This window comes from Sceloporus occidentalis, unplaced genomic scaffold, assembly GCF_023333645.1.
Source record: "Sceloporus occidentalis isolate IW3139 unplaced genomic scaffold, rSceOcc1.0.p SCAF_56, whole genome shotgun sequence".
Classification (NCBI taxonomy): Eukaryota; Metazoa; Chordata; class Lepidosauria; order Squamata; family Phrynosomatidae; genus Sceloporus; species Sceloporus occidentalis.
Window position 1 is genome coordinate 4,798,023 of NW_028317036.1, and position 23,965 is coordinate 4,821,987.

At 43.7% G+C, this 23,965-nt stretch overlaps 2 protein-coding genes across 2 annotated transcripts; both read right to left on the minus strand.

Moving 5' to 3' along the window:
• Nucleotides 1-879: 879 nt before the first annotated feature.
• LOC149287851 (protein kinase C theta type-like) lies at nucleotides 880-7,281 on the minus strand. The gene is made up of 8 exons (XM_089492444.1): nucleotides 7,000-7,281; nucleotides 5,950-6,111; nucleotides 5,720-5,811; nucleotides 5,238-5,346; nucleotides 4,424-4,615; nucleotides 3,992-4,120; nucleotides 1,150-1,173; nucleotides 880-933 (listed from the first exon to the last, which is right to left on the minus strand). Exons 1-8 carry the CDS (start codon nucleotides 7,279-7,281, stop codon nucleotides 880-882), a joined length of 1,044 nt encoding a protein of 347 aa, XP_089348570.1.
• Nucleotides 7,282-15,770: 8,489 nt separating this feature from the next.
• On the minus strand, nucleotides 15,771-22,173 carry LOC149287852 (protein kinase C theta type-like). Its single transcript, XM_089492445.1, has 8 exons — nucleotides 21,892-22,173; nucleotides 20,842-21,003; nucleotides 20,612-20,703; nucleotides 20,130-20,238; nucleotides 19,316-19,507; nucleotides 18,884-19,012; nucleotides 16,041-16,064; nucleotides 15,771-15,824 (listed from the first exon to the last, which is right to left on the minus strand). Exons 1-8 carry the CDS (start codon nucleotides 22,171-22,173, stop codon nucleotides 15,771-15,773), a joined length of 1,044 nt encoding a protein of 347 aa, XP_089348571.1.
• Nucleotides 22,174-23,965: the final 1,792 nt, after the last annotated feature.

The following is a 23,965-nucleotide window of genomic DNA, read 5'->3' on the forward strand; positions in this document are numbered from 1 at the left end:
GTTGCAAAAGTTATGACGTACAATAAATAATTGCAAAACATCATCTGTGTTGGCAAAGTACACAACCAATCCCAAATCAATATCAGCGCTCCATAGTTACATAGTTCATAAGGTTGAAATAAGACCATCAAGTTCAACCCTTCTACCTAACTTTCCTTCTCTTGATCCAAAAGAAGGCAAAAAAAAAACCCTAATTAAGCTAATTCGAATTCTGCCATCAGGGGAAAAAAATTCCTTCTTGACTCCAAGAGGCAATCGGATTTCTCCTTGGATCAAGGATATTAATGTTACTCTACTTATAGCCCTGTATGTCATGCCTTTCTAAAAAAAAATATCCAGACCCCTTTTGAAGGCATCTAATGAGGCTCCAGAATTGTACCGCTCCACAGTCCTCAGAGTCTCTAATGTTTGGGAAATATGGTAAAACCTGTTCCAGGGGAAAATCAATAGGAACTGACCCCCTGTACATAAACACAGATGTCTTTTAGAAGGCCAGGGCGCATAGTCGGTATGGAGAATGCTGGCCCTCAGGCCTCTTCAGGGGCCCCAGTGATGGAGGCTTCTGTTACAATGACGGAGAGCTGCTCCGTTGTGTAATCGTAGGGGCCAGCAGACATACTCTGATGGTGCGATGATCATATCTGCGATTTTTCTGGCTCCGGCTACCCGGAGCCCCTCCCTTGCGGAATGTGTGTAGGTGGTCCGACTGACGTTGCGGGCAGTCCAGCTGGGCACCTGTGGACAACAAAGAAGGACAGTTTCAGGAGTCAGGCAGTGCAGGTACAGGAGCTGCTTTATTATTTCTAGAAGTTTAAAAGCTTACCGTAGAAGTGGATTTACTGAATGAGTGGTCTTTGTTGGGCCCACTTGATCAGCATTTCACAGCTTGGTGTTGAGAAGGATGCCATCTCTTTCCGTCAGCCAGGCTGGGCCCTAGAACAAATAATATAGACAGAAGCAGTACTGATGTAAAGGACTAGATCCAGTAAACGCTGTTAAGCGGTCGGAGAGCTGCTCTGTTGTTTAATGGTAGGGGCCAGCAGACATACTCTGTTGTATGATCAGTGCGATGATCATATCTGCGATTTTTCTGGCTCCGGCTACCCGGAGCCCCTCCCTTGCGGAATGTGTGTAGGTGGTCCGACTGACGTTGCGGGCAAACCAGCTGCGCACCTGTGGACAACAAAAAAGGACAGTTTCAGGAGTCATGCATTACAAGTATAGAAACTATTTTGGTATTTCTAAAAGTTTAAAAGCATGATGTCATGTGTGATGGTGGATGAGCTGCGCTGTGATGGTAGATGGCAGAGGGTGATGTGCTCTGCTGGCATAGTAGATGGCAGAGGGTGATGTGCCCTGCTGGGATGGTAGGTGGCAGAGGGTGGTATGCTCTGCTGTGATGGTATATGGCGGAGGATGGTGTGCTCTGCTGAGATGGTTGTTGGCGGAGGATGGTATGCTCGGCTGGGATGGTTGATGGCGGAGGATGGTATGCTCGGCTGCGATGGTTGGATGGTGGAGGATGGTATGCTCGGCTGGGATGGTTGGATGGTGGAGGATGGTATGCTCGGCTGGGATGGTTGGATGGTGGAGGATGGTATGCTCGGCTGCGATGGTTGGATGGTGGAGGATGGTATGCTCGGCTGGGATGGTTGGATGGTGGAGGATGGTATGCTCGGCTGGGATGGTTGGATGGTGGAGGATGGTATGCTCGGCTGGGATGGTTGGATGGTGGAGGATGGTGTCCTCAGCTGCGATGGTTGATGGTGGAGGATGGTATGCTCTGCTCGGATGGTAGGTTCTGTTGTCGTTTGTTGCGCCTTCAATGCTTGATGTGATGCAGCAAGGAGGTGGTGTCCCAATCTGGTGACTTCAGCAACAATCTTCTGTAACTAATTTCTGAAGAAGAAAAAAAAAAAAGATTAAACTACTACTACTATACTACTATTGATAAAAGACAGTCCAGGCACAGCATGGGTGTCCTCTGATGGTCTGGTGCAATTAGCCTCCAGGAATGAGAGGTCGTTCCTCAGTTGTTGATGGAGATCCTCAGTTGTTGAAAGCTGTTGAAAGAAGAAAGATTATACCCTGATTTAAAGAACATGTCAACAGTTCTTACAAAACTTTTGAACTATTGCTAGAAAGTCTCGGATGGTTTAGTATAACATGTGTAGGGCTGCAACAACGAATCGATAAAATCGATAATAATCGATTATGAAAATCGTTGTCAACGATTTTCATAATCGATTAGTTGAATCGATTTTTATCGATTTATAAAATTATGTTTTTCAGAGCAAACGCTCTGAAAAACTCCCGTCCTTCTATAATCCGATCTCAAACAGAGATCGGATTATAACTGTAGAATCCAGACCCCCCGCAAAGCTGCAGGAGACCTGGATCCTCTCTGCCACCCGGTGAGGGTCTGTGCAAAACACACAGACATCCTCCGCTTCTCCCCTCCACTTCCGCCGGGGCTTCTATTACTGAACCCGGCGTCATGTGACCTTCCGGTGCGGCTTCCATCATGGAAGCCCCAACGGAAGCGGAGGGGAGAAGCGGCTGTCTGCGCGCATCACACAGACCCCTACCGGCTGCCGGAGAGGATCCAGGTCCCGCTGCAGCGCCTGCAGGGGATTTGGATTTAAGTGGGCGATGTGCGCAACCTCCGGTACTTCATCTCGCTGCCACTTCCACCTGCCCTACCAGGGGTTAATATATCAACAGAAGAAAAACAGGACAAGTAAGCAGCACTGGGTAAGTATTATCTTTATTTTTATGCTCATTTGCCCTGTGTTTCTTCTGTTGATATATTAACCCCTGGTGGGGCAGGTAGAATTTTTGCGGGATCTATTAATTATGTGCATTTGTGGGGTTTTTTTATGTCTATAATATTTGATTTATTGTCCATATATTTATATATATTTATATTGTATTGTGTATTTTTTTTGTCTATATTTAATAAATATAAATATAAAAAACAATTTTAGTGATGTCAGTTTTTCTTATATCGGGGGGGGCATAGGACATATCAGGGGGCACAGTGGCATAAAGGGGCTATAAGGCATATCAGGGGGGACAGTGGCATAAAGGGGCTATAAGGTGTATCAGGGGGGACAGTGGCATGAAGGCGCTATAAGGTGTATCAGGGGGGACAGTGGCATAAAGGGGCTATAAGGCATATCAGGGGGGACAGTGGCATAAAGGGGCTATAAGGCATATCAGGGGGGACAGTGGCATAAAGGGGCTATAAGGTGTATCAGGGGGGACAGTGGCATAAAGGGGCTATAAGGTGTATCAGGGGGGACAGTGGCATGAAGGCACTATAAGGCATATCAGGGGGCACAGTGGCATCTCAGTGGCATATAGGGGTAAAAGGCATATCGGGGCATGGTGGCATATCAAGGGTAAAGGTATATAGGGGGCTATAAGGCATATCAGGAGGGCACAGTGGCATATCGGGGCACTGTGGCGTATATGGGGCTATAAGGCATATCAGGGGGCACAGTGGCATATTAGGGGACAAAGTGGCATATCAGTGGCATATAGGGGGCTATAAGGCATATCAGGAGGGGTATAATGCATATCAGGGGACAGAGTGGCATATAGGAGGTATCCCCTTATACCTCCTATATGCCACTCTGTCCCCTGATATGCCTTATACCCCTCCTGATATGCATTTCTGGGACAGAGAGGCAAGCTGGGGGTGAGATGTGCATAACTGGGCAAAAATAGTTGACATGAATATTTACTAGTAAAGCTTTTTTTGGTATTTTTTGAGTTCTTGTTAAAATATAGCTTTAATTATTATGTCAGTAAAATAAGAAGGCGAATCGTGAAATGCCATTGTAAATTATACGTTTTTATTTAAAATAAACGAAAAATTTGCATATTTTTTTGTACCCGATTAATCGATTAATCGAAAAAATAATCGGCCAACTAATCGATTATGAAAATAATCGTTAGTTGCAGCCCTAAACGTGTGTGTACTTACCGACAGTGGAAGGTACGGTGGCAAGATTTTACGCGCCTCCAAGTCCTCCCAGTTTAGGCTGCTGTAGAATGGATGCAATCTGATGTCATCGCTGGCACCAAGTCGGCATCTTGGATCTTTCATCAAGAGCTATAAATAAAATAAAAAAAAGCAATTGCTGAATACCACTCTTTTCTGACACTTGGGCCCATTGTCCCTCATTGCCAACATTTTGGAACACCTTATACTCCCATTAGGACTGGCGCATCAAAGAGAATGGTTGACAGAAGGGGATAATTGCTGTCAAAAAGTATATGGATCCTGATCCCACTCTAACTAAATGAATGCCCCTAACGTGACTCTGTGGCCTTTAACATTGTTGCCACGTACCTAGTCAGATTACCCTCTTTACAGAACGGTCCCCAGGTGTAGACATCGGTGTGTCCCACTCACCTTAGTTAAGATGTCCTTGCTCTCTTCTGTTAGCTGGCTTGGGTACCAGTACTCCTCGGTGACGATGAGGTAGAAGTAATCCCTCTTGGGCAGCCATTCTGAGAATGGGAGGCGCCCCGCCAACATGCTGTAGAGGATGACTCCAAAAGACCACCAGTCCGCTGTAGCGCCGTACGCCTTGTTAAGAAACACCTGCAAGAAAAAAAGTTATAATTTGAGATAACCTTCTCTCTGACCTTCTTTAGAAACAAAATAGATCTCATGATTATATCAGCTCCTAAACTACAGAATAATACAAAAGAAACGAATGTGGCATTTTTATGTGGCACTATACCAAGAATTCAAAAAGTAAGCCTGTTGGACTTAAAAACAAACCCATTTCTTGGTGGACGTTGGTCTTTAGTATACATTTCTAATTTAACCCTTTCTGGTATAGTCCTTCCCTGCACTATATGGTATACTCTGAGGTTCATGGGCTGCACGTGTAATCTACATGTAATTCCTGCAACATACATTGGATACATCTACTAAGGGGGAGGGGCTTTTAAATAGTTTCATTTATTACTTTTACTATTTGATTTGGTGTTTATAGGGAAATAATGGGGTGTTTTAAACATTTTTACCAATATGTTGTGATGCAGTAGTTTATCCTAATTTAGATGCCTGTTAACTAACCCTAGCATCCAGAGGGTTAAATTGTGTTCCCTTTTCCTTGTGTTCCCTTTGCTTCTACCAATATTCAGCAAAATTTGAAAGCACAATATATAAAAATAGAAATTCTCACCTCTGGGGCCATATGGGTGTGTGTCCCTGCTGCTCCTCTGGTTGTGGTGTCCCCGGTGATGTCCTCTGCAACCAGGCCAAAGTCCGCGATCTTCAAATGTCCATCGCCGTCCATCATCACGTTGTCAGGCTTGAGGTCCCTAATCCGAAAGATAAACATTATTTATTTTTAAAATTACATTTTTTTAAAAAGTGCAAAAACAAAAGCAGGGAAACAGAAGAGAGAAGAGAGTTCAGATATGAGAGGTCACTATAAAAACAACCGATGAATGACTCCACGTCTGTGTAGAAATTGGAGGCCACAGATGATCTCTGCCGAATAAAACCTGGTAGAAGAAAAAAAAAAAAAAAGAGATGAACAGGCTAGTTACGGACATATGGATCATTGTATGGAGCATAGTGATATACATTATGAAACTGTGTCCACTAATAGGTATCCACCCCTGACCCTTACCTCTGCCCAGTCACAGTTCCCCTTCTCTCAGACCCCTTCTCTTTCACGTCATAACTTACTGCGCTGATTGGGGCTGCAACCGGCCGGCTTTCTGGAGATACCTGTCCAGGCTCCCTGCGCTGAGGTACTCCATCACGAGGAATGCGTGGTCCTGATGAAAAAGACACAAAAAAAGCACATGACCATATGTTGAAGCATTATAGATATAGATGCCCGGTTAGATCTGGAGAAGGAGCATAATGCCAGCCATATATTCAAGTGGACAAGGCTTTCAAATGAAATCTCCTACTGGTGACTGGAAAGCGGCAAAGCCACGGCACAAAAAGGCGCTCTCTCCTGCGAGCTCCAGTATTCTTCTTTCTCGCAGGATGCTGCTGGTACTCGCCGCTCTTTTCCTGATGACTTTTACAGCCACCAGCAGTCCAGCGTTCCTCCAGGAAGCCAGCATGACCTGAATGAAACACAGATGGGAGATACGGTTAGGTCAAGTACATGATGATCAGTAATTGCATTTGCTTAAAGCTTAGCATTAATAAAACGGCTGACCTGGGCCAGGGAATGGCCCAGTTCTCAGGGTGCCCAGTTATTTGGCTACTCATTACTGCAACTTGGCACTGGTGGCACATATACAATAAATGACCCGGTCATAGCGCTTTTAAGCACTAGGCTTCATAGCCTAGTTAAAAATAGCCATATTTAATGTGAAGTGACCAATTGGCATCTGGATTAGGCTGCACAAATGGCCAATGAGCTGAAGTACGGGCAGTGTATTTCTTACAGTGAGACTGTTACTCATTTTCTATTTGAAAACAAAACAAAAAAACCAGTATAATAGATATTTGAATTATTATTTAAAAAGTAAATGTTTTCATCCAATCCCCACTCTTTCTGAATGTTCTAATGTAGTCTAATATATTTTAGATATCCTGGGATTTCCTTGAACAGTAAATTGTAGCTAACATGTCTGGTTTTCCAGGATTATGTTGCCAACTATGGGAAACTCACAAGGTTGTCACTGAAAGGGTTGCACTCTGAGGGCTGGTTGATGTGGTATTTGTAAATATGGATTTCCTTCTGTGTTCTATTTAGCATCAAAGATACATTGTTACATGCCCAATACAGTAGTGATTGAAAGCTCCATCAGCCAATGGCTGCCTTGCCTGCTGCCTAACTGCCACGGAAATGTCTGTTAGCTCCTCAGTCTGCTCCCTCCCATGTAATGATTATCATACAAACTATCTTCCTGTAGCTTTCCAGATCAACCAATTAAGCTCAAATACATGGATATAACTTTCTGGATGGAATTTAAACTGGATAGAAGAAAAGCTTATGGACTTACTCGGCCAAATCCTCCTCTCCCCAGTTGGCGGTGGTATGCGAAGTCCTGTACAGAGAGGCTCCTCGCCGGTCCATCCGTTGATGCGCTTGATGGCCTCCTCTTCTTTTCTGCATCTCTTCGGGGGCTGCTGCTGTCGTCGCCGTCCGCTTCCCTCTTCCTCTTCTTGGGGTTCCCGTCTCCGGTCTTCTTCTTTGATCTTGCTTGAAGGTCTCTCTGCTCAGGTGAAGCTTGGCTCTTCTCCTCAACTCTTCTCTTGGTCTTCCAAATAGCAACAAAAGCCATTCCTTGGGTATACGTGCAAAGCCTCGAAAAACTCAGCTGCCACGTACAGTGCTCGGAAAAGCACAAGGATATGCCAGGCGGCGCCCTATATATATAGGTTTGTGTTGATGATGTCATCGCAAATGACCAGTAAACTGGCATGCGGCGATGGCGGCCATCTTTGTTTGGTTTTTTTTTCTCAGTTGTTTTTTTTGTACATCTTACAAACATGTATGTTAGTAAATCCCTAATTAAAAAAATGATACCAAAACAAATGTAAGATAAACTGCTTTGTTATTAACACGTACAAACCATGCTTTGTCTTTTTAACTATTAAATATTATGGAGTTTTTTTTTTGTTTTTTTTAAATATATATATTAATGATGATGTAGAGAGGTTCATGTGTCTCTAACTGTATGTATATAATTTTTAAAGGCAGGTAAGTTAGGCTAATGGGTAATTATAACACTTTTCATATAGCCATCTCTTATAAAGTATGTTGCAAAAAATAACTATTTTCTGTGCACCCTTTGAACTTTAGTTAAATAATCTATTTTTCACTATTTAAATATATATATATATATATATATATATATATATATATATATATATATATATAGTTGTGTGTATATGTGTGTGTATTTACCTTTAGAGTCCCATAAGGTGGGGTGAGGGGGCAAAAGAGGAATTGGTAAATTAGTTACACAGATAAGAAAAGGGAACAAATCCTTGTTGGGGAATTTATCCAGGGGTGTGAAGATGGTAAGGAGCATTTGTAGGAGATGCTTGGTATGAACATTCTCACACCGCTATTCATTATGATGGTCCAACGCTAACATATTTACATAGCAGAAGGGCTGAGCCGGCCTGTATACTTCATAATAAAATGGGTGAGGGAACTCTGGAGAAATCTCATCGAGGCCCCCCACATTGCTCATGGTGGGCATTTACAGGGGTCTCTGGTGGGAGACTTAATGATGCGCTATGGACACTGTGCTTATGAGATTTCACTAACTGATGGATATAAGAGAGGATGGATGTTGTGAAGTACCTGGGACCTTCCCTGTGAAGGCTCCCTCACTTCCGGGAAGATCCATGCATGCTGAGGGCACAAGGAGGGCTATCTCCAGACATCCTTATGTTGGAGTGGAGTAGGATAGGCAGTGATCTCTGTAGGGCCGAGATCACCTGGTTTCTACAGGCAGTGTTTGTCATCCTCAAAGCAAGTTTGTCACCAAAACATTTGTAAATAAAAATTATTTATTGCAAAATCATTATGGACAATGCATTCAATATGTCTAAAGTCCTAGAGGGAAGTCCTACATGTAGTAACTGTAACTGGAGTTTATAGAATGTTTATCCCTTGCTTTCGAGGTATATACATACAAAACCGTGCTATAAAATCCCGTTACAGTTACCACATGTGGAACATGCCCAACAAGGTCCTGTCGAATCGAAAACAAAACTCAAAGCAGCAGGAGGCTTGATTCATAGCACCGATCCCTATCTTCATAGAACGGTTTCAATAAACATTGCAGCCATCACATACAGTTAAATGCATATGATAGTTGGGAGGTAACTTCTAATTTTTGTGCTGACACATCCCCCCCCCCCCCCATTATACATAGTTGGGGAAATTCTGTAGAATCCCCCATATGCTGTTATCCTTTCCGACCATCTCTTCAGCTATTTGCTGTGAAGGATACATGTTCTGCCCTATCGGATTGTGTCCCTATGAGCCCAGGCTGCGCGTTTTATGAAAATAACATCAATTTTGCATAGGTGTCACATTATTCTGCCTCATTGCCGGGACTGGAAACCTGTGGACACCGAGGAATACGGAAACTTTAAATGACCCTGCATTCCCCGTGCACAGGGAGGCGATAAATCTCTACTGCCCACAGAAACCTGTCAGTGATGTTCATAGAACCGCAAAAGGTTTAAACGTAACTGAAAGTGGTATACCTGACGTCAAATATAACATTGATCTCTTTAAATACAGCTCACCCAATTTTATGTAGGGTTTATGTCGCAGTATATGGATAATACACTTTGAAGTACGTTCCTACTGTTACAGAACTACTAGGTTTAAATACTTTTAAAGCAGTTTTATCAGCTGGTTATTCTTCGGAGCCAGGAGACAGTTGGTGGCAGTGGATCACTAGAAATAGGTAGGTCATGGTTAAAGTGGTCTGTGAGTGGTTAGGGCCAGTATCTGACATGAAGACTGAGAAAGAAGTCACAAAAGTGAAGCCAAAACAATAATTTTAGTGGTTAAGTGAGAGGACAATAAACTCAAGCATTCAGGACACTTTGGTCCCTTCTTAAGGGTTAGTTTGGCTAAGTGATGGGAAGTTTGGATCAGTAAAGTGAATCGGATCATTTCGAGTCGTTCGTTGAAATGATCCGATTCATGATCCGAATCTTTGGATCACGCAGTGTGCCTCACAGGAGTTACTGTTTCCCAGTCCCTCCCTGCAGTCACACTGATGACTGGCCCCGCCCCTTTCATTAGAGTTCATGAACCCTCCTGCCTGCCTACTCTGGTGATGTCACTGAAGGCAGAGAATCGTATCTTACAGAGGTTCGAATCATTCAGAGAATACCACTGACACCATACTTTTATAAATAAATACATTAATAATCTTCACTGCCCCCCAGGATTTAGATTCCCCTTAGTTTGCCCACCTTTACCTCTAACTGCCCCTTAAATTAACGTTATTAAATTAATTAAATTAACCCTCGGTCCTCAGCACTAAATTAACCCTAAACACCCCATTAACCATAGCTGCCCCTAAATTAACTCTTAACACCCCATTAACCATAACTGCAACTAAATTAACCCTAAACACCCCATTGAGGGGCAATTATGGTTGATGGGCTGCTAAGGGTTAATTTAGGGGCAGCTATGGTTAGTGGGGTGTTTAGGGTTAATTTAGGGGCAGGTATGGATAATGGGGTGTTTAGGGTTAATTTAGGGGCAGGTATGGTTAATGGGGTGTTTAGGGTTAATTTAGGGGCAGTTATGGGTAAAGAAAAAATACACCGTAGTGGAACGGTAAAACGGTATTTTACCTAATACACAGGAATACGAGTATTTTTACATTTTTGTTATCTATTATGCAGTTAGTCAGCATATGTTATATACAAACAGAAATTTGGAAAAACCAATAGCCATTTAAGGTCCCCCCTTAATTCATAATGCACCTGACTTACAGAGATTTCCCTTTGCTCCCCTGATATGCCACTCTGCCCCCAGATGCCTCAAGTGGGAATAGCTAATGCCAGTGTCCCCCTTTTGATAAGTGTGAAGCAATTAACTTAGATATAGCAATTTTCACATGCGTTCTTACACATAGTCATGGAGTAGGACCTTTAGAAAAGCTGACAGAGGAACAATACTGGTTTGTGTTACAGCACTAGGTTGGAGAGAAGTACTCAAGGATAATATGAATCATATGATCATAAGAAAGTATATTCCTGTAGCTTTCCAGTTAAACCAATTAAGTTCAAATGCATGGATATAGCTTTCTGTATGGAATTGAAACTGAATCCTCAAACTCATTTTCAGTTATTAGAAATAAATGCAGCTTCATTATTGGAGCTTTTGAAGAAACCTATTCGAGGTCATTTTCGTTTTGTTTTGTTGTTAAATTGTTTTAATGAGTCCCAAAAGGTGGGGTGAGGGGGCAAAAGAGGAATTGGTAAATGGGTTACACTGATAATAGAAGGGAACAAATCCTTGTTGGGGAATTTATCCAGGGGTGTGAAGACGGTAAGGAGCATTTGTAGGAGAGGCTTGGTTTGAACATTCTCACTCCGCTATTCATTATCATGGTCCAACGCTAACATATTTACATAGCAGAAGGGCTGAGCCGGCCTGTATACTTCATAATAAAATGGGTGAGGGGACTCTGGAGAAATCTCATCGAGGCCCCCCACATTGCTCATGGTGGGCATTTACAGGGGTCTCTGGTGGGAGACTTAATGATGCGCTATGGACACTGTGCTTATGAGATTTCACTAACTGATGGATATAAGAGAGGATGGATGTTGTTAAGAACCTGGGACCTTCCCTGTGAAGGCTCCCTCACTTCCGGGAAGATCCATGCATGCTGAGGGCACAAGGAGGGCTATCTCCAGACATCCTTATGTTGGAGTGGAGTAGGATAGGCAGTGATCTCTGTAGGGCCAATGCCACTAGTTTGCCCTGAGAAGGAGCAAACTGACCTGGAGATGCGGCGAAGTATGATGTTTACCATAAATGCCAAAGGCCGCAATTTTCCCACAAACAGCTAAAGAAGTCCTACGTGTAGTAACTGTAACTGGAGTTTATATAATGTTTAGCCCTTGATTTCGAGATATATACACATACAAAACCATTCTATAAAATCCAGTTACAGTTACCACATGTATTTGCTGTGAAGGATACATGTTCTGCCCTATCGGATTGTGTCCCTATGAGCCCAGGCTGTGCATTTTATGAAAATAACATCAATTTTGCATAGGTGTCACATTATTCTGCCTCGTTGCCGGGACTGGAAACCTGTGGACACCGATGAATACAGAAAACTTAAATGAAGCTGCATTCGCCATGCACAGGGAGGCGATAAATCTCTACTGCCCACAGAAACCTGTGAGTGATGTTCACGGAACCGCAAATGGTTTAAATGTAACCAAAAGTGGTATATCTGACGTCAAATATAACATTAATCTCTTTAAATACAGATTGACGCATAACATATAGAAAACAGTAGCTGCGGTACATTGATTTCTGAAGTATTTCGTCATAGCTGCACGGTATAACTTTGTATCCAGTGCATAGTACAGAGGAGTTTAGCACTTGCGGCTAATGCTCCAAGTTTAGATCCGAAGAGTGCTGAGTGTGCTTAGGTGCCTGTCATCTTTTACAGAGGGCACCCGGGATTTGTTGAGCCCTCATTTAGGCAAGCAAGTGTTTTAAATGTATTTTATGCGGATATAACCACAGTCTCACCCACCTGTGTGAGTTACATGTTCCCCCAGTGCTTGTTTTGTACAATCCTCTGGTGAGGGCAGAGGCAAGTGCTTCTGCTGGCACTGGTACTGTGCTAGTGGAGACCGCAGTCCCATCCACTACCACAGTCTCTGGGGCCACAGAGAGAGGTGAGCAGAGGCCAGCGGTACTCTGCCCCGATGCCAGCTCTTCTGCTGGTGCTGTAATACCCAGTCACTATGGGAAGGAGTGGGAGCGAGTCAGCCGGTTAGGAGGACCTTATGAGAGCGTCGCGGCACGCGACGTCAGATATACCACTTTCGGTTACATTTAAACCTTTTGCGGTTCCGCGAACATCACTCACAGGTTTCTGTGGGCAGTAGAGATTTATCGCCTCCCTGTGCATGGCGAATGCAGCTTCATTTAAGTTTTCTGTATTCCTCGGTGTCCACAGGTTTCCAGTCCCGGCAATGAGGCAGAATAATGTGACACCTATGCAAAATTGATGTTATTTTCATAAAATGCACAGCCTGGGCTCATAGAGACACAATCCGATAGGGCAGAACATGTATCCTTCACAGCAAATACATGTGGTAACTGTAACTGGATTTTATAGAATGGTTTTGTATGTGTATATATCTCGAAATCAAGGGCTAAACATTATATAAACTCCAGTTACAGTTACTACATGTAGGACTTCTTTAGCTGTTTGTGGGAAAATTGCGGCCTTTGGCATTTATGGTAAACATCATACTTCGCCGCATCTCCAGGTCAGTTTGCTCCTTCTCAGGGCAAACTAGTGGCATTGGCCTATTGTTATTACACCCCTGCCCTGCGCATAGATGTTGCTGAGCTGCTGTCTGCTGAGGCTTGGTTGGGGGCGGCCCAGCATAACAAGCATTAAAAGAGGTGGGGTATAAGTGTGTGTGATAAAATGGGAGGGGCTTGTGGGGGTGGAGCCAGGGGGTGGCAAAATTATGTTTTGCCTAGGGTGGAAAAAATCGTTGCACCAGCCCTGAGTCTAGGCGACCAAAGTCTGCCGTCCTGTCAGTCAATCACGGTAGAAAGGAAATGTCCCGCCGCTTGCCACCAATGTGACGGGATGCCCTGTACCCAGTGGCGTCTCCAGCTTTCATATTTAGGGGGGGCACATGGGGGGCCAGGAACCAAAGTTGGGGGCCAATTATAAAACGGTACATATACACTATATATATATATATATATATACACATATATACACACACACGTTAGGCAGTTATTTCTCATTCTTTAATATTAGCCCCTGCTGATGACAATATATAGAAATATTACACCCTGCTTCTGATATATATTAATATTAACCCCTGCTGCGGATATATATTGATATTAGCCCCTGCTGCGGATATATACTTATATTATACCCTGCTGCCGATATACATAAAAATTATACCCTGCTGCCGATATATATTAATATTTGACCCTGCTACCAGTATATATTAATATTAGCCCCTACTGCCAATATATATTATTAGTCCCTGCAGCCAATATATATATAAACTTAGCCCCTGCAGCCAATATATATTAATATTAGCCCCTGCTGCTGATATATATATAAATACTAGACCCTGCTGCCAATATGAATATAAATACTAGACCCTGCTGCCAATTAATATTAATATTAGCCCCTGCTGCCAATATATGTTAATATCTCCCTCTCCCTCCCAAACTATCCTAACTACCCCCTCTCCCTCCCAATCTATCCTAACTACCCCCTCTCCCTCCCAATCTATCCTAACTACCCCCTCTCCCTCCCAATCTATCCTAACTACCCCCTCTCCCTCCCAATCTATCCTAACTACCCCCTCTCCCTCCCAATCTATCCTATCTACCCCCTCTCTCCCTCCCAATGTATCCCTATCTACCTCTTCTCACTTCCTATCTACCTCTTTTCACTCTCTAACCCCCTCCTAACTTTCTACCCTCCTCCCCCCCCTTTGAAGTTCACTTACCTTGGGCTTGTAGAAGTCCAGCGGCGGGATCGCGAGGTCTCTGTCTTCCTGGTTCTGCCGCAGTGTGCGCGGCTTCATTGCTGAGCGCCGGATATGACATCATATACCGGCGCTCGGCTTGAAATGCCGGCACTGCGACCAAGGCAGAGGCCTCGCGGTCGCGGAAAAGAGTGAGAGGCGCCGAACGGTCGCTGAGGAATAAGTTCGGCGCCTCTCTCTCTCTCCTCCGGATCTATTAAAAAAAAAAAAAAAAAGACGGCGTTTCAATTGGGGGGGCACACCGGGGGGCACAGCATGATTTAGGGGAGGCCATGGCCCCCTCTGGCCCCCCCCTGCCGACGCCACTGCCTGTACCCCGACTTGGTACATCCCTCAATCGCTGCTTCCCAGCTCTTACAAGAACTGTATAGGGGCACACTCCAAAGCACCGACTCTCCAGTCACACAAATCACTAGCCGAAGCTTAATGCAGGACGAAGTACAAGAACTGTTTATTCAGAGTGACATGCAGGGTTTTAAATACAGACATAAATGCATTTTAAACATAGTGTAATACAATGAAGGGAAGGCAGGGGAAAGACTGGTTTTAACAGCATATTAGTGCAACATGGTGGTGGGGGGTCGGACATTTAAACAGATTAACTGAAACAATGGTTTGTCACTCTCTGGTTGCAAAAGTTATGACGTACAATAAATAATTGCAAAACATCATCTGTGTTGGCAAAGTACACAACCAATCCCAAATCAATATCAGCGCTCCATAGTTACATAGTTCATAAGGTTGAAATAAGACCATCAAGTTCAACCCTTCTACCTAACTTTCCTACTCTTGATCCAAAAGAAGGCAAAAAAAAAACCCTAATTAAGCTAATTCGAATTCTGCCATCAGGGGAAAAAAATTCCTTCTTGACTCCAAGAGGCAATCGGATTTCTCCTTGGATCAAGGATATTAATGTTACTCTACTTATAGCCCTGTATGTCATGCCTTTCTAAAAAAAAATATCCAGACCCCTTTTGAAGGCATCTAATGAGGCTCCAGAATTGTACCGCTCCACAGTCCTCAGAGTCTCTAATGTTTGGGAAATATGGTAAAACCTGTTCCAGGGGAAAATCAATAGGAACTGACCCCCTGTACATAAACACAGATGTCTTTTAGAAGGCCAGGGCGCATAGTCGGTATGGAGAATGCTGGCCCTCAGGCCTCTTCAGGGGCCCCAGTGATGGAGGCTTCTGTTACAATGACGGAGAGCTGCTCCGTTGTGTAATCGTAGGGGCCAGCAGACATACTCTGATGGTGCGATGATCATATCTGCGATTTTTCTGGCTCCGGCTACCCGGAGCCCCTCCCTTGCGGAATGTGTGTAGGTGGTCCGACTGACGTTGCGGGCAGTCCAGCTGGGCACCTGTGGACAACAAAGAAGGACAGTTTCAGGAGTCAGGCAGTGCAGGTACAGGAGCTGCTTTATTATTTCTAGAAGTTTAAAAGCTTACCGTAGAAGTGGATTTACTGAATGAGTGGTCTTTGTTGGGCCCACTTGATCAGCATTTCACAGCTTGGTGTTGAGAAGGATGCCATCTCTTTCCGTCAGCCAGGCTGGGCCCTAGAACAAATAATATAGACAGAAGCAGTACTGATGTAAAGGACTAGATCCAGTAAACGCTGTTAAGCGGTCGGAGAGCTGCTCTGTTGTTTAATGGTAGGGGCCAGCAGACATACTCTGTTGTATGATCAGTGCGATGATCATATCTGCGATTTTTCTGGCTCCGGCTACCCGGAGCCCCTCCCTTGCGGAATGTGTGTAGGTGGTCCGACTGACGTTGCGGGCAAACCAGCTGCGCACCTGTGGACAACAAAAAAGGACAGTTTCAGGAGTCATGCATTACAAGTATAGAAACTATTTTGGTATTTCTAAAAGTTTAAAAGCATGATGTCATGTGTGATGGTGGATGAGCTGCGCTGTGATGGTAGATGGCAGAGGGTGATGTGCTCTGCTGGCATAGTAGATGGCAGAGGGTGATGTGCCCTGCTGGGATGGTAGGTGGCAGAGGGTGGTATGCTCTGCTGTGATGGTATATGGCGGAGGATGGTGTGCTCTGCTGAGATGGTTGTTGGCGGAGGATGGTATGCTCGGCTGGGATGGTTGATGGCGGAGGATGGTATGCTCGGCTGCGATGGTTGGATGGTGGAGGATGGTATGCTCGGCTGGGATGGTTGGATGGTGGAGGATGGTATGCTCGGCTGGGATGGTTGGATGGTGGAGGATGGTATGCTCGGCTGCGATGGTTGGATGGTGGAGGATGGTATGCTCGGCTGGGATGGTTGGATGGTGGAGGATGGTATGCTCGGCTGGGATGGTTGGATGGTGGAGGATGGTATGCTCGGCTGGGATGGTTGGATGGTGGAGGATGGTGTCCTCAGCTGCGATGGTTGATGGTGGAGGATGGTATGCTCTGCTCGGATGGTAGGTTCTGTTGTCGTTTGTTGCGCCTTCAATGCTTGATGTGATGCAGCAAGGAGGTGGTGTCCCAATCTGGTGACTTCAGCAACAATCTTCTGTAACTAATTTCTGAAGAAGAAAAAAAAAAAAGATTAAACTACTACTACTATACTACTATTGATAAAAGACAGTCCAGGCACAGCATGGGTGTCCTCTGATGGTCTGGTGCAATTAGCCTCCAAGAATGAGAGGTCGTTCCTCAGTTGTTGATGGAGATCCTCAGTTGTTGAAAGCTGTTGAAAGAAGAAAGATTATACCCTGATTTAAAGAACATGTCAACAGTTCTTACAAAACTTTTGAACTATTGCTAGAAAGTCTCGGATGGTTTAGTATAACATGTGTAGGGCTGCAACAACGAATCGATAAAATCGATAATAATCGATTATGAAAATCGTTGTCAACGATTTTCATAATCGATTAGTTGAATCGATTTTTATCGATTTATAAAATTATGTTTTTCAGAGCAAACGCTCTGAAAAACTCCCGTCCTTCTATAATCCGATCTCAAACAGAGATCGGATTATAACTGTAGAATCCAGACCCCCCGCAAAGCTGCAGGAGACCTGGATCCTCTCTGCCACCCGGTGAGGGTCTGTGCAAAACACACAGACATCCTCCGCTTCTCCCCTCCACTTCCGCCGGGGCTTCTATTACTGAACCCGGCGTCATGTGACCTTCCGGTGCGGCTTCCATCATGGAAGCCCCAACGGAAGCGGAGGGGAGAAGCGGCTGTCTGCGCGCATCACACAGACCCCTACCGGCTGCCGGAGAGGATCCAGGTCCCGCTGCAGCGCCTGCAGGGGATTTGGATTTAAGTGGGCGATGTGCGCAACCTCCGGTACTTCATCTCGCTGCCACTTCCACCTGCCCTACCAGGGGTTAATATATCAACAGAAGAAAAACAGGACAAGTAAGCAGCACTGGGTAAGTATTATCTTTATTTTTATGCTCATTTGCCCTGTGTTTCTTCTGTTGATATATTAACCCCTGGTGGGGCAGGTAGAATTTTTGCGGGATCTATTAATTATGTGCATTTGTGGGGTTTTTTTATGTCTATAATATTTGATTTATTGTCCATATATTTATATATATTTATATTGTATTGTGTATTTTTTTTGTCTATATTTAATAAATATAAATATAAAAAACAATTTTAGTGATGTCAGTTTTTCTTATATCGGGGGGGGCATAGGACATATCAGGGGGCACAGTGGCATAAAGGGGCTATAAGGCATATCAGGGGGGACAGTGGCATAAAGGGGCTATAAGGTGTATCAGGGGGGACAGTGGCATGAAGGCGCTATAAGGTGTATCAGGGGGGACAGTGGCATAAAGGGGCTATAAGGCATATCAGGGGGGACAGTGGCATAAAGGGGCTATAAGGCATATCAGGAGGGACAGTGGCATAAAGGGGCTATAAGGTGTATCAGGGGGGACAGTGGCATAAAGGGGCTATAAGGTGTATCAGGGGGGACAGTGGCATGAAGGCACTATAAGGCATATCAGGGGGCACAGTGGCATCTCAGTGGCATATAGGGGTAAAAGGCATATCGGGGCATGGTGGCATATCAAGGGTAAAGGTATATAGGGGGCTATAAGGCATATCAGGAGGGCACAGTGGCATATCGGGGCACTGTGGCGTATATGGGGCTATAAGGCATATCAGGGGGCACAGTGGCATATTAGGGGACAAAGTGGCATATCAGTGGCATATAGGGGGCTATAAGGCATATCAGGAGGGGTATAATGCATATCAGGGGACAGAGTGGCATATAGGAGGTATCCCCTTATACCTCCTATATGCCACTCTGTCCCCTGATATGCCTTATACCCCTCCTGATATGCATTTCTGGGACAGAGAGGCAAGCTGGGGGTGAGATGTGCATAACTGGGCAAAAATAGTTGACATGAATATTTACTAGTAAAGCTTTTTTTGGTATTTTTTGAGTTCTTGTTAAAATATAGCTTTAATTATTATGTCAGTAAAATAAGAAGGCGAATCGTGAAATGCCATTGTAAATTATACGTTTTTATTTAAAATAAACGAAAAATTTGCATATTTTTTTTGTACCCGATTAATCGATTAATCGAAAAAATAATCGGCCAACTAATCGATTATGAAAATAATCGTTAGTTGCAGCCCTAAACGTGTGTGTACTTACCGACAGTGGAAGGTACGGTGGCAAGATTTTACGCGCCTCCAAGTCCTCCCAGTTTAGGCTGCTGTAGAATGGATGCAATCTGATGTCATCGCTGGCACCAAGTCGGCATCTTGGATCTTTCATCAAGAGCTATAAATAAAATTAAAAAAAGCAATTGCTGAATACCACTCTTTTCTGACACTTGGGCCCATTGTCCCTCATTGCCAACATTTTGGAACACCTTATACTCCCATTAGGACTGGCGCATCAAAGAGAATGGTTGACAGAAGGGGATAATTGCTGTCAAAAAGTATATGGATCCTGATCCCACTCTAACTAAATGAATGCCCCTAACGTGACTCTGTGGCCTTTAACATTGTTGCCACGTACCTAGTCAGATTACCCTCTTTACAGAACGGTCCCCAGGTGTAGACATCGGTGTGTCCCACTCACCTTAGTTAATATGTCCTTGCTCTCTTCTGTTAGCTGGCTTGGGTACCAGTACTCCTCGGTGACGATGAGGTAGAAGTAATCCCTCTTGGGCAGCCATTCTGAGAATGGGAGGCGCCCCGCCAACATGCTGTAGAGGATGACTCCAAAAGACCACCAGTCCGCTGTAGCGCCGTACGCCTTGTTAAGAAACACCTGCAAGAAAAAAAGTTATAATTTGAGATAACCTTCTCTCTGACCTTCTTTAGAAACAAAATAGATCTCATGATTATATCAGCTCCTAAACTACAGAATAATACAAAAGAAACGAATGTGGCATTTTTATGTGGCACTATACCAAGAATTCAAAAAGTAAGCCTGTTGGACTTAAAAACAAACCCATTTCTTGGTGGACGTTGGTCTTTAGTATACATTTCTAATTTAACCCTTTCTGGTATAGTCCTTCCCTGCACTATATGGTATACTCTGAGGTTCATGGGCTGCACGTGTAATCTACATGTAATTCCTGCAACATACATTGGATACATCTACTAAGGGGGAGGGGCTTTTAAATAGTTTCATTTATTACTTTTACTATTTGATTTGGTGTTTATAGGGAAATAATGGGGTGTTTTAAACATTTTTACCAATATGTTGTGATGCAGTAGTTTATCCTAATTTAGATGCCTGTTAACTAACCCTAGCATCCAGAGGGTTAAATTGTGTTCCCTTTTCCTTGTGTTCCCTTTGCTTCTACCAATATTCAGCAAAATTTGAAAGCACAATATATAAAAATAGAAATTCTCACCTCTGGGGCCATATGGGTGTGTGTCCCTGCTGCTCCTCTGGTTGTGGTGTCCCCGGTGATGTCCTCTGCAACCAGGCCAAAGTCCGCGATCTTCAAATGTCCATCGCCGTCCATCATCACGTTGTCAGGCTTGAGGTCCCTAATCCGAAAGATAAACATTATTTATTTTTAAAATTACATTTTTTTAAAAAGTGCAAAAACAAAAGCAGGGAAACAGAAGAGAGAAGAGAGTTCAGATATGAGAGGTCACTATAAAAACAACCGATGAATGACTCCACGTCTGTGTAGAAATTGGAGGCCACAGATGATCTCTGCCGAATAAAACCTGGTAGAAGAAAAAAAAAAAAAAAGAGATGAACAGGCTAGTTACGGACATATGGATCATTGTATGGAGCATAGTGATATACATTATGAAACTGTGTCCACTAATAGGTATCCACCCCTGACCCTTACCTCTGCCCAGTCACAGTTCCCCTTCTCTCAGACCCCTTCTCTTTCACGTCATAACTTACTGCGCTGATTGGGGCTGCAACCGGCCGGCTTTCTGGAGATACCTGTCCAGGCTCCCTGCGCTGAGGTACTCCATCACGAGGAATGCGTGGTCCTGATGAAAAAGACACAAAAAAAGCACATGACCATATGTTGAAGCATTCTAGATATAGATGCCCGGTTAGATCTGGAGAAGGAGCATAATGCCAGCCATATATTCAAGTGGACAAGGCTTTCAAATGAAATCTCCTACTGGTGACTGGAAAGCGGCAAAGCCACGGCACAAAAAGGCGCTCTCTCCTGCGAGCTCCAGTATTCTTCTTTCTCGCAGGATGCTGCTGGTACTCGCCGCTCTTTTCCTGATGACTTTTACAGCCACCAGCAGTCCAGCGTTCCTCCAGGAAGCCAGCATGACCTGAATGAAACACAGATGGGAGATACGGTTAGGTCAAGTACATGATGATCAGTAATTGCATTTGCTTAAAGCTTAGCATTAATAAAACGGCTGACCTGGGCCAGGGAATGGCCCAGTTCTCAGGGTGCCCAGTTATTTGGCTACTCATTACTGCAACTTGGCACTGGTGGCACATATACAATAAATGACCCGGTCATAGCGCTTTTAAGCACTAGGCTTCATAGCCTAGTTAAAAATAGCCATATTTAATGTGAAGTGACCAATTGGCATCTGGATTAGGCTGCACAAATGGCCAATGAGCTGAAGTACGGGCAGTGTATTTCTTACAGTGAGACTGTTACTCATTTTCTATTTGAAAACAAAACAAAAAAACCAGTATAATAGATATTTGAATTATTATTTAAAAAGTAAATGTTTTCATCCAATCCCCACTCTTTCTGAATGTTCTAATGTAGTCTAATATATTTTAGATATCCTGGGATTTCCTTGAACAGTAAATTGTAGCTAACATGTCTGGTTTTCCAGGATTATGTTGCCAACTATGGGAAACTCACAAGGTTGCCACTGAAAGGGTTGCACTCTGAGGGCTGGTTGATGTGGTATTTGTAAATATGGATTTCCTTCTGTGTTCTATTTAGCATCAAAGATACATTGTTACATGCCCAATACAGTAGTGATTGAAAGCTCCATCAGCCAATGGCTGCCTTGCCTGCTGCCTAACTGCCACGGAAATGTCTGTTAGCTCCTCAGTCTGCTCCCTCCCATGTAATGATTATCATACAAACTATCTTCCTGTAGCTTTCCAGATCAACCAATTAAGCTCAAATACATGGATATAACTTTCTGGATGGAATTTAAACTGGATAGAAGAAAAGCTTATGGACTTACTCGGCCAAATCCTCCTCTCCCCAGTTGGCGGTGGTATGCGAAGTCCTGTACAGAGAGGCTCCTCGCCGGTCCATCCGTTGATGCGCTTGATGGCCTCCTCTTCTTTTCTGCATCTCTTCGGGGGCTGCTGCTGTCGTCGCCGTCCGCTTCCCTCTTCCTCTTCTTGGGGTTCCCGTCTCCGGTCTTCTTCTTTGATCTTGCTTGAAGGTCTCTCTGCTCAGGTGAAGCTTGGCTCTTCTCCTCAACTCTTCTCTTGGTCTTCCAAATAGCAACAAAAGCCATTCCTTGGGTATACGTGCAAAGCCTCGAAAAACTCAGCTGCCACGTACAGTGCTCGGAAAAGCACAAGGATATGCCAGGCGGCGCCCTATATATATAGGTTTGTGTTGATGATGTCATCGCAAATGACCAGTAAACTGGCATGCGGCGATGGCGGCCATCTTTGTTTGGTTTTTTTTTCTCAGTTGTTTTTTTTGTACATCTTACAAACATGTATGTTAGTAAATCCCTAATTAAAAAAATGATACCAAAACAAATGTAAGATAAACTGCTTTGTTATTAACACGTACAAACCATGCTTTGTCTTTTTAACTATTAAATATTATGGAGTTTTTTTTTTTTTTTTTTTAAATATATATATTAATGATGATGTAGAGAGGTTCATGTGTCTCTAACTGTATGTATATAATTTTTAAAGGCAGGTAAGTTAGGCTAATGGGTAATTATAACACTTTTCATATAGCCATCTCTTATAAAGTATGTTGCAAAAAATAACTATTTTCTGTGCACCCTTTGAACTTTAGTTAAATAATCTATTTTTCACTATTTAAATATATATATATATATATATATATATATATATATATATATATATATAGTTGTGTGTATATGTGTGTGTATTTACCTTTAGAGTCCCATAAGGTGGGGTGAGGGGGCAAAAGAGGAATTGGTAAATTAGTTACACAGATAAGAAAAGGGAACAAATCCTTGTTGGGGAATTTATCCAGGGGTGTGAAGATGGTAAGGAGCATTTGTAGGAGATGCTTGGTATGAACATTCTCACACCGCTATTCATTATGATGGTCCAACGCTAACATATTTACATAGCAGAAGGGCTGAGCCGGCCTGTATACTTCATAATAAAATGGGTGAGGGAACTCTGGAGAAATCTCATCGAGGCCCCCCACATTGCTCATGGTGGGCATTTACAGGGGTCTCTGGTGGGAGACTTAATGATGCGCTATGGACACTGTGCTTATGAGATTTCACTAACTGATGGATATAAGAGAGGATGGATGTTGTGAAGTACCTGGGACCTTCCCTGTGAAGGCTCCCTCACTTCCGGGAAGATCCATGCATGCTGAGGGCACAAGGAGGGCTATCTCCAGACATCCTTATGTTGGAGTGGAGTAGGATAGGCAGTGATCTCTGTAGGGCCGAGATCACCTGGTTTCTACAGGCAGTGTCTGTCATCCTCAAAGCAAGTTTGTCACCAAAACATTTGTAAATAAAAATTATTTATTGCAAAATCATTATGGACAATGCATTCAATATGTCCAAAGTCCTAGAGGGAAGTCCTACATGTAGTAACTGTAACTGGAGTTTATAGAATGTTTATCCCTTGCTTTCGAGGTATATACATACAAAACCGTGCTATAAAATCCCGTTACAGTTACCACATGTGGAACATGCCCAACAAGGTCCTGTCGAATCGAAAACAAAACTCAAAGCAGCAGGAGGCTTGATTCATAGCACCGATCCCTATCTTCATAGAACGGTTTCAATAAACATTGCAGCCATCACATACAGTTAAATGCATATGATAGTTGGGAGGTAACTTCTAATTTTTGTGCTGACACATCCCCCCCCCCCCATTATACATAGTTGGGGAAATTCTGTAGAATCCCCCATATGCTGTTATCCTTTCCGACCATCTCTTCAGCTATTTGCTGTGAAGGATACATGTTCTGCCCTATCGGATTGTGTCCCTATGAGCCCAGGCTGCGCGTTTTATGAAAATAACATCAATTTTGCATAGGTGTCACATTATTCTGCCTCATTGCCGGGACTGGAA

Excerpts from the sequence above, each read along its gene's own strand:
- LOC149287851 (XM_089492444.1), bottom strand. The coding sequence starts at position 7,281 with ATGGCTTTTGTTGCTATTTGGAAGACCAAGAGAAGAGTTGAGGAGAAG. Across the intron at positions 4,616-5,237 it reads ACACCACAACCAGAGGAGCA|GTGTTTCTTAACAAGGCGTA; the intron begins GCAGGGACACAC and ends TTTTTCTTGCAG. Across the intron at positions 4,121-4,423 it reads GCAAGGACATCTTAACTAAG|CTCTTGATGAAAGATCCAAG; the intron begins GTGAGTGGGACA and ends TTTTATTTATAG.
- LOC149287852 (XM_089492445.1), bottom strand. The coding sequence starts at position 22,173 with ATGGCTTTTGTTGCTATTTGGAAGACCAAGAGAAGAGTTGAGGAGAAG. Across the intron at positions 20,239-20,611 it reads TTGCAGCCCCAATCAGCGCA|GGACCTCAAGCCTGACAACG; the intron begins GTAAGTTATGAC and ends CTTTCGGATTAG. Across the intron at positions 16,065-18,883 it reads CACCGTACCTTCCACTGTCG|GTGCGCAGCTGGTTTGCCCG; the intron begins GTAAGTACACAC and ends TGTTGTCCACAG.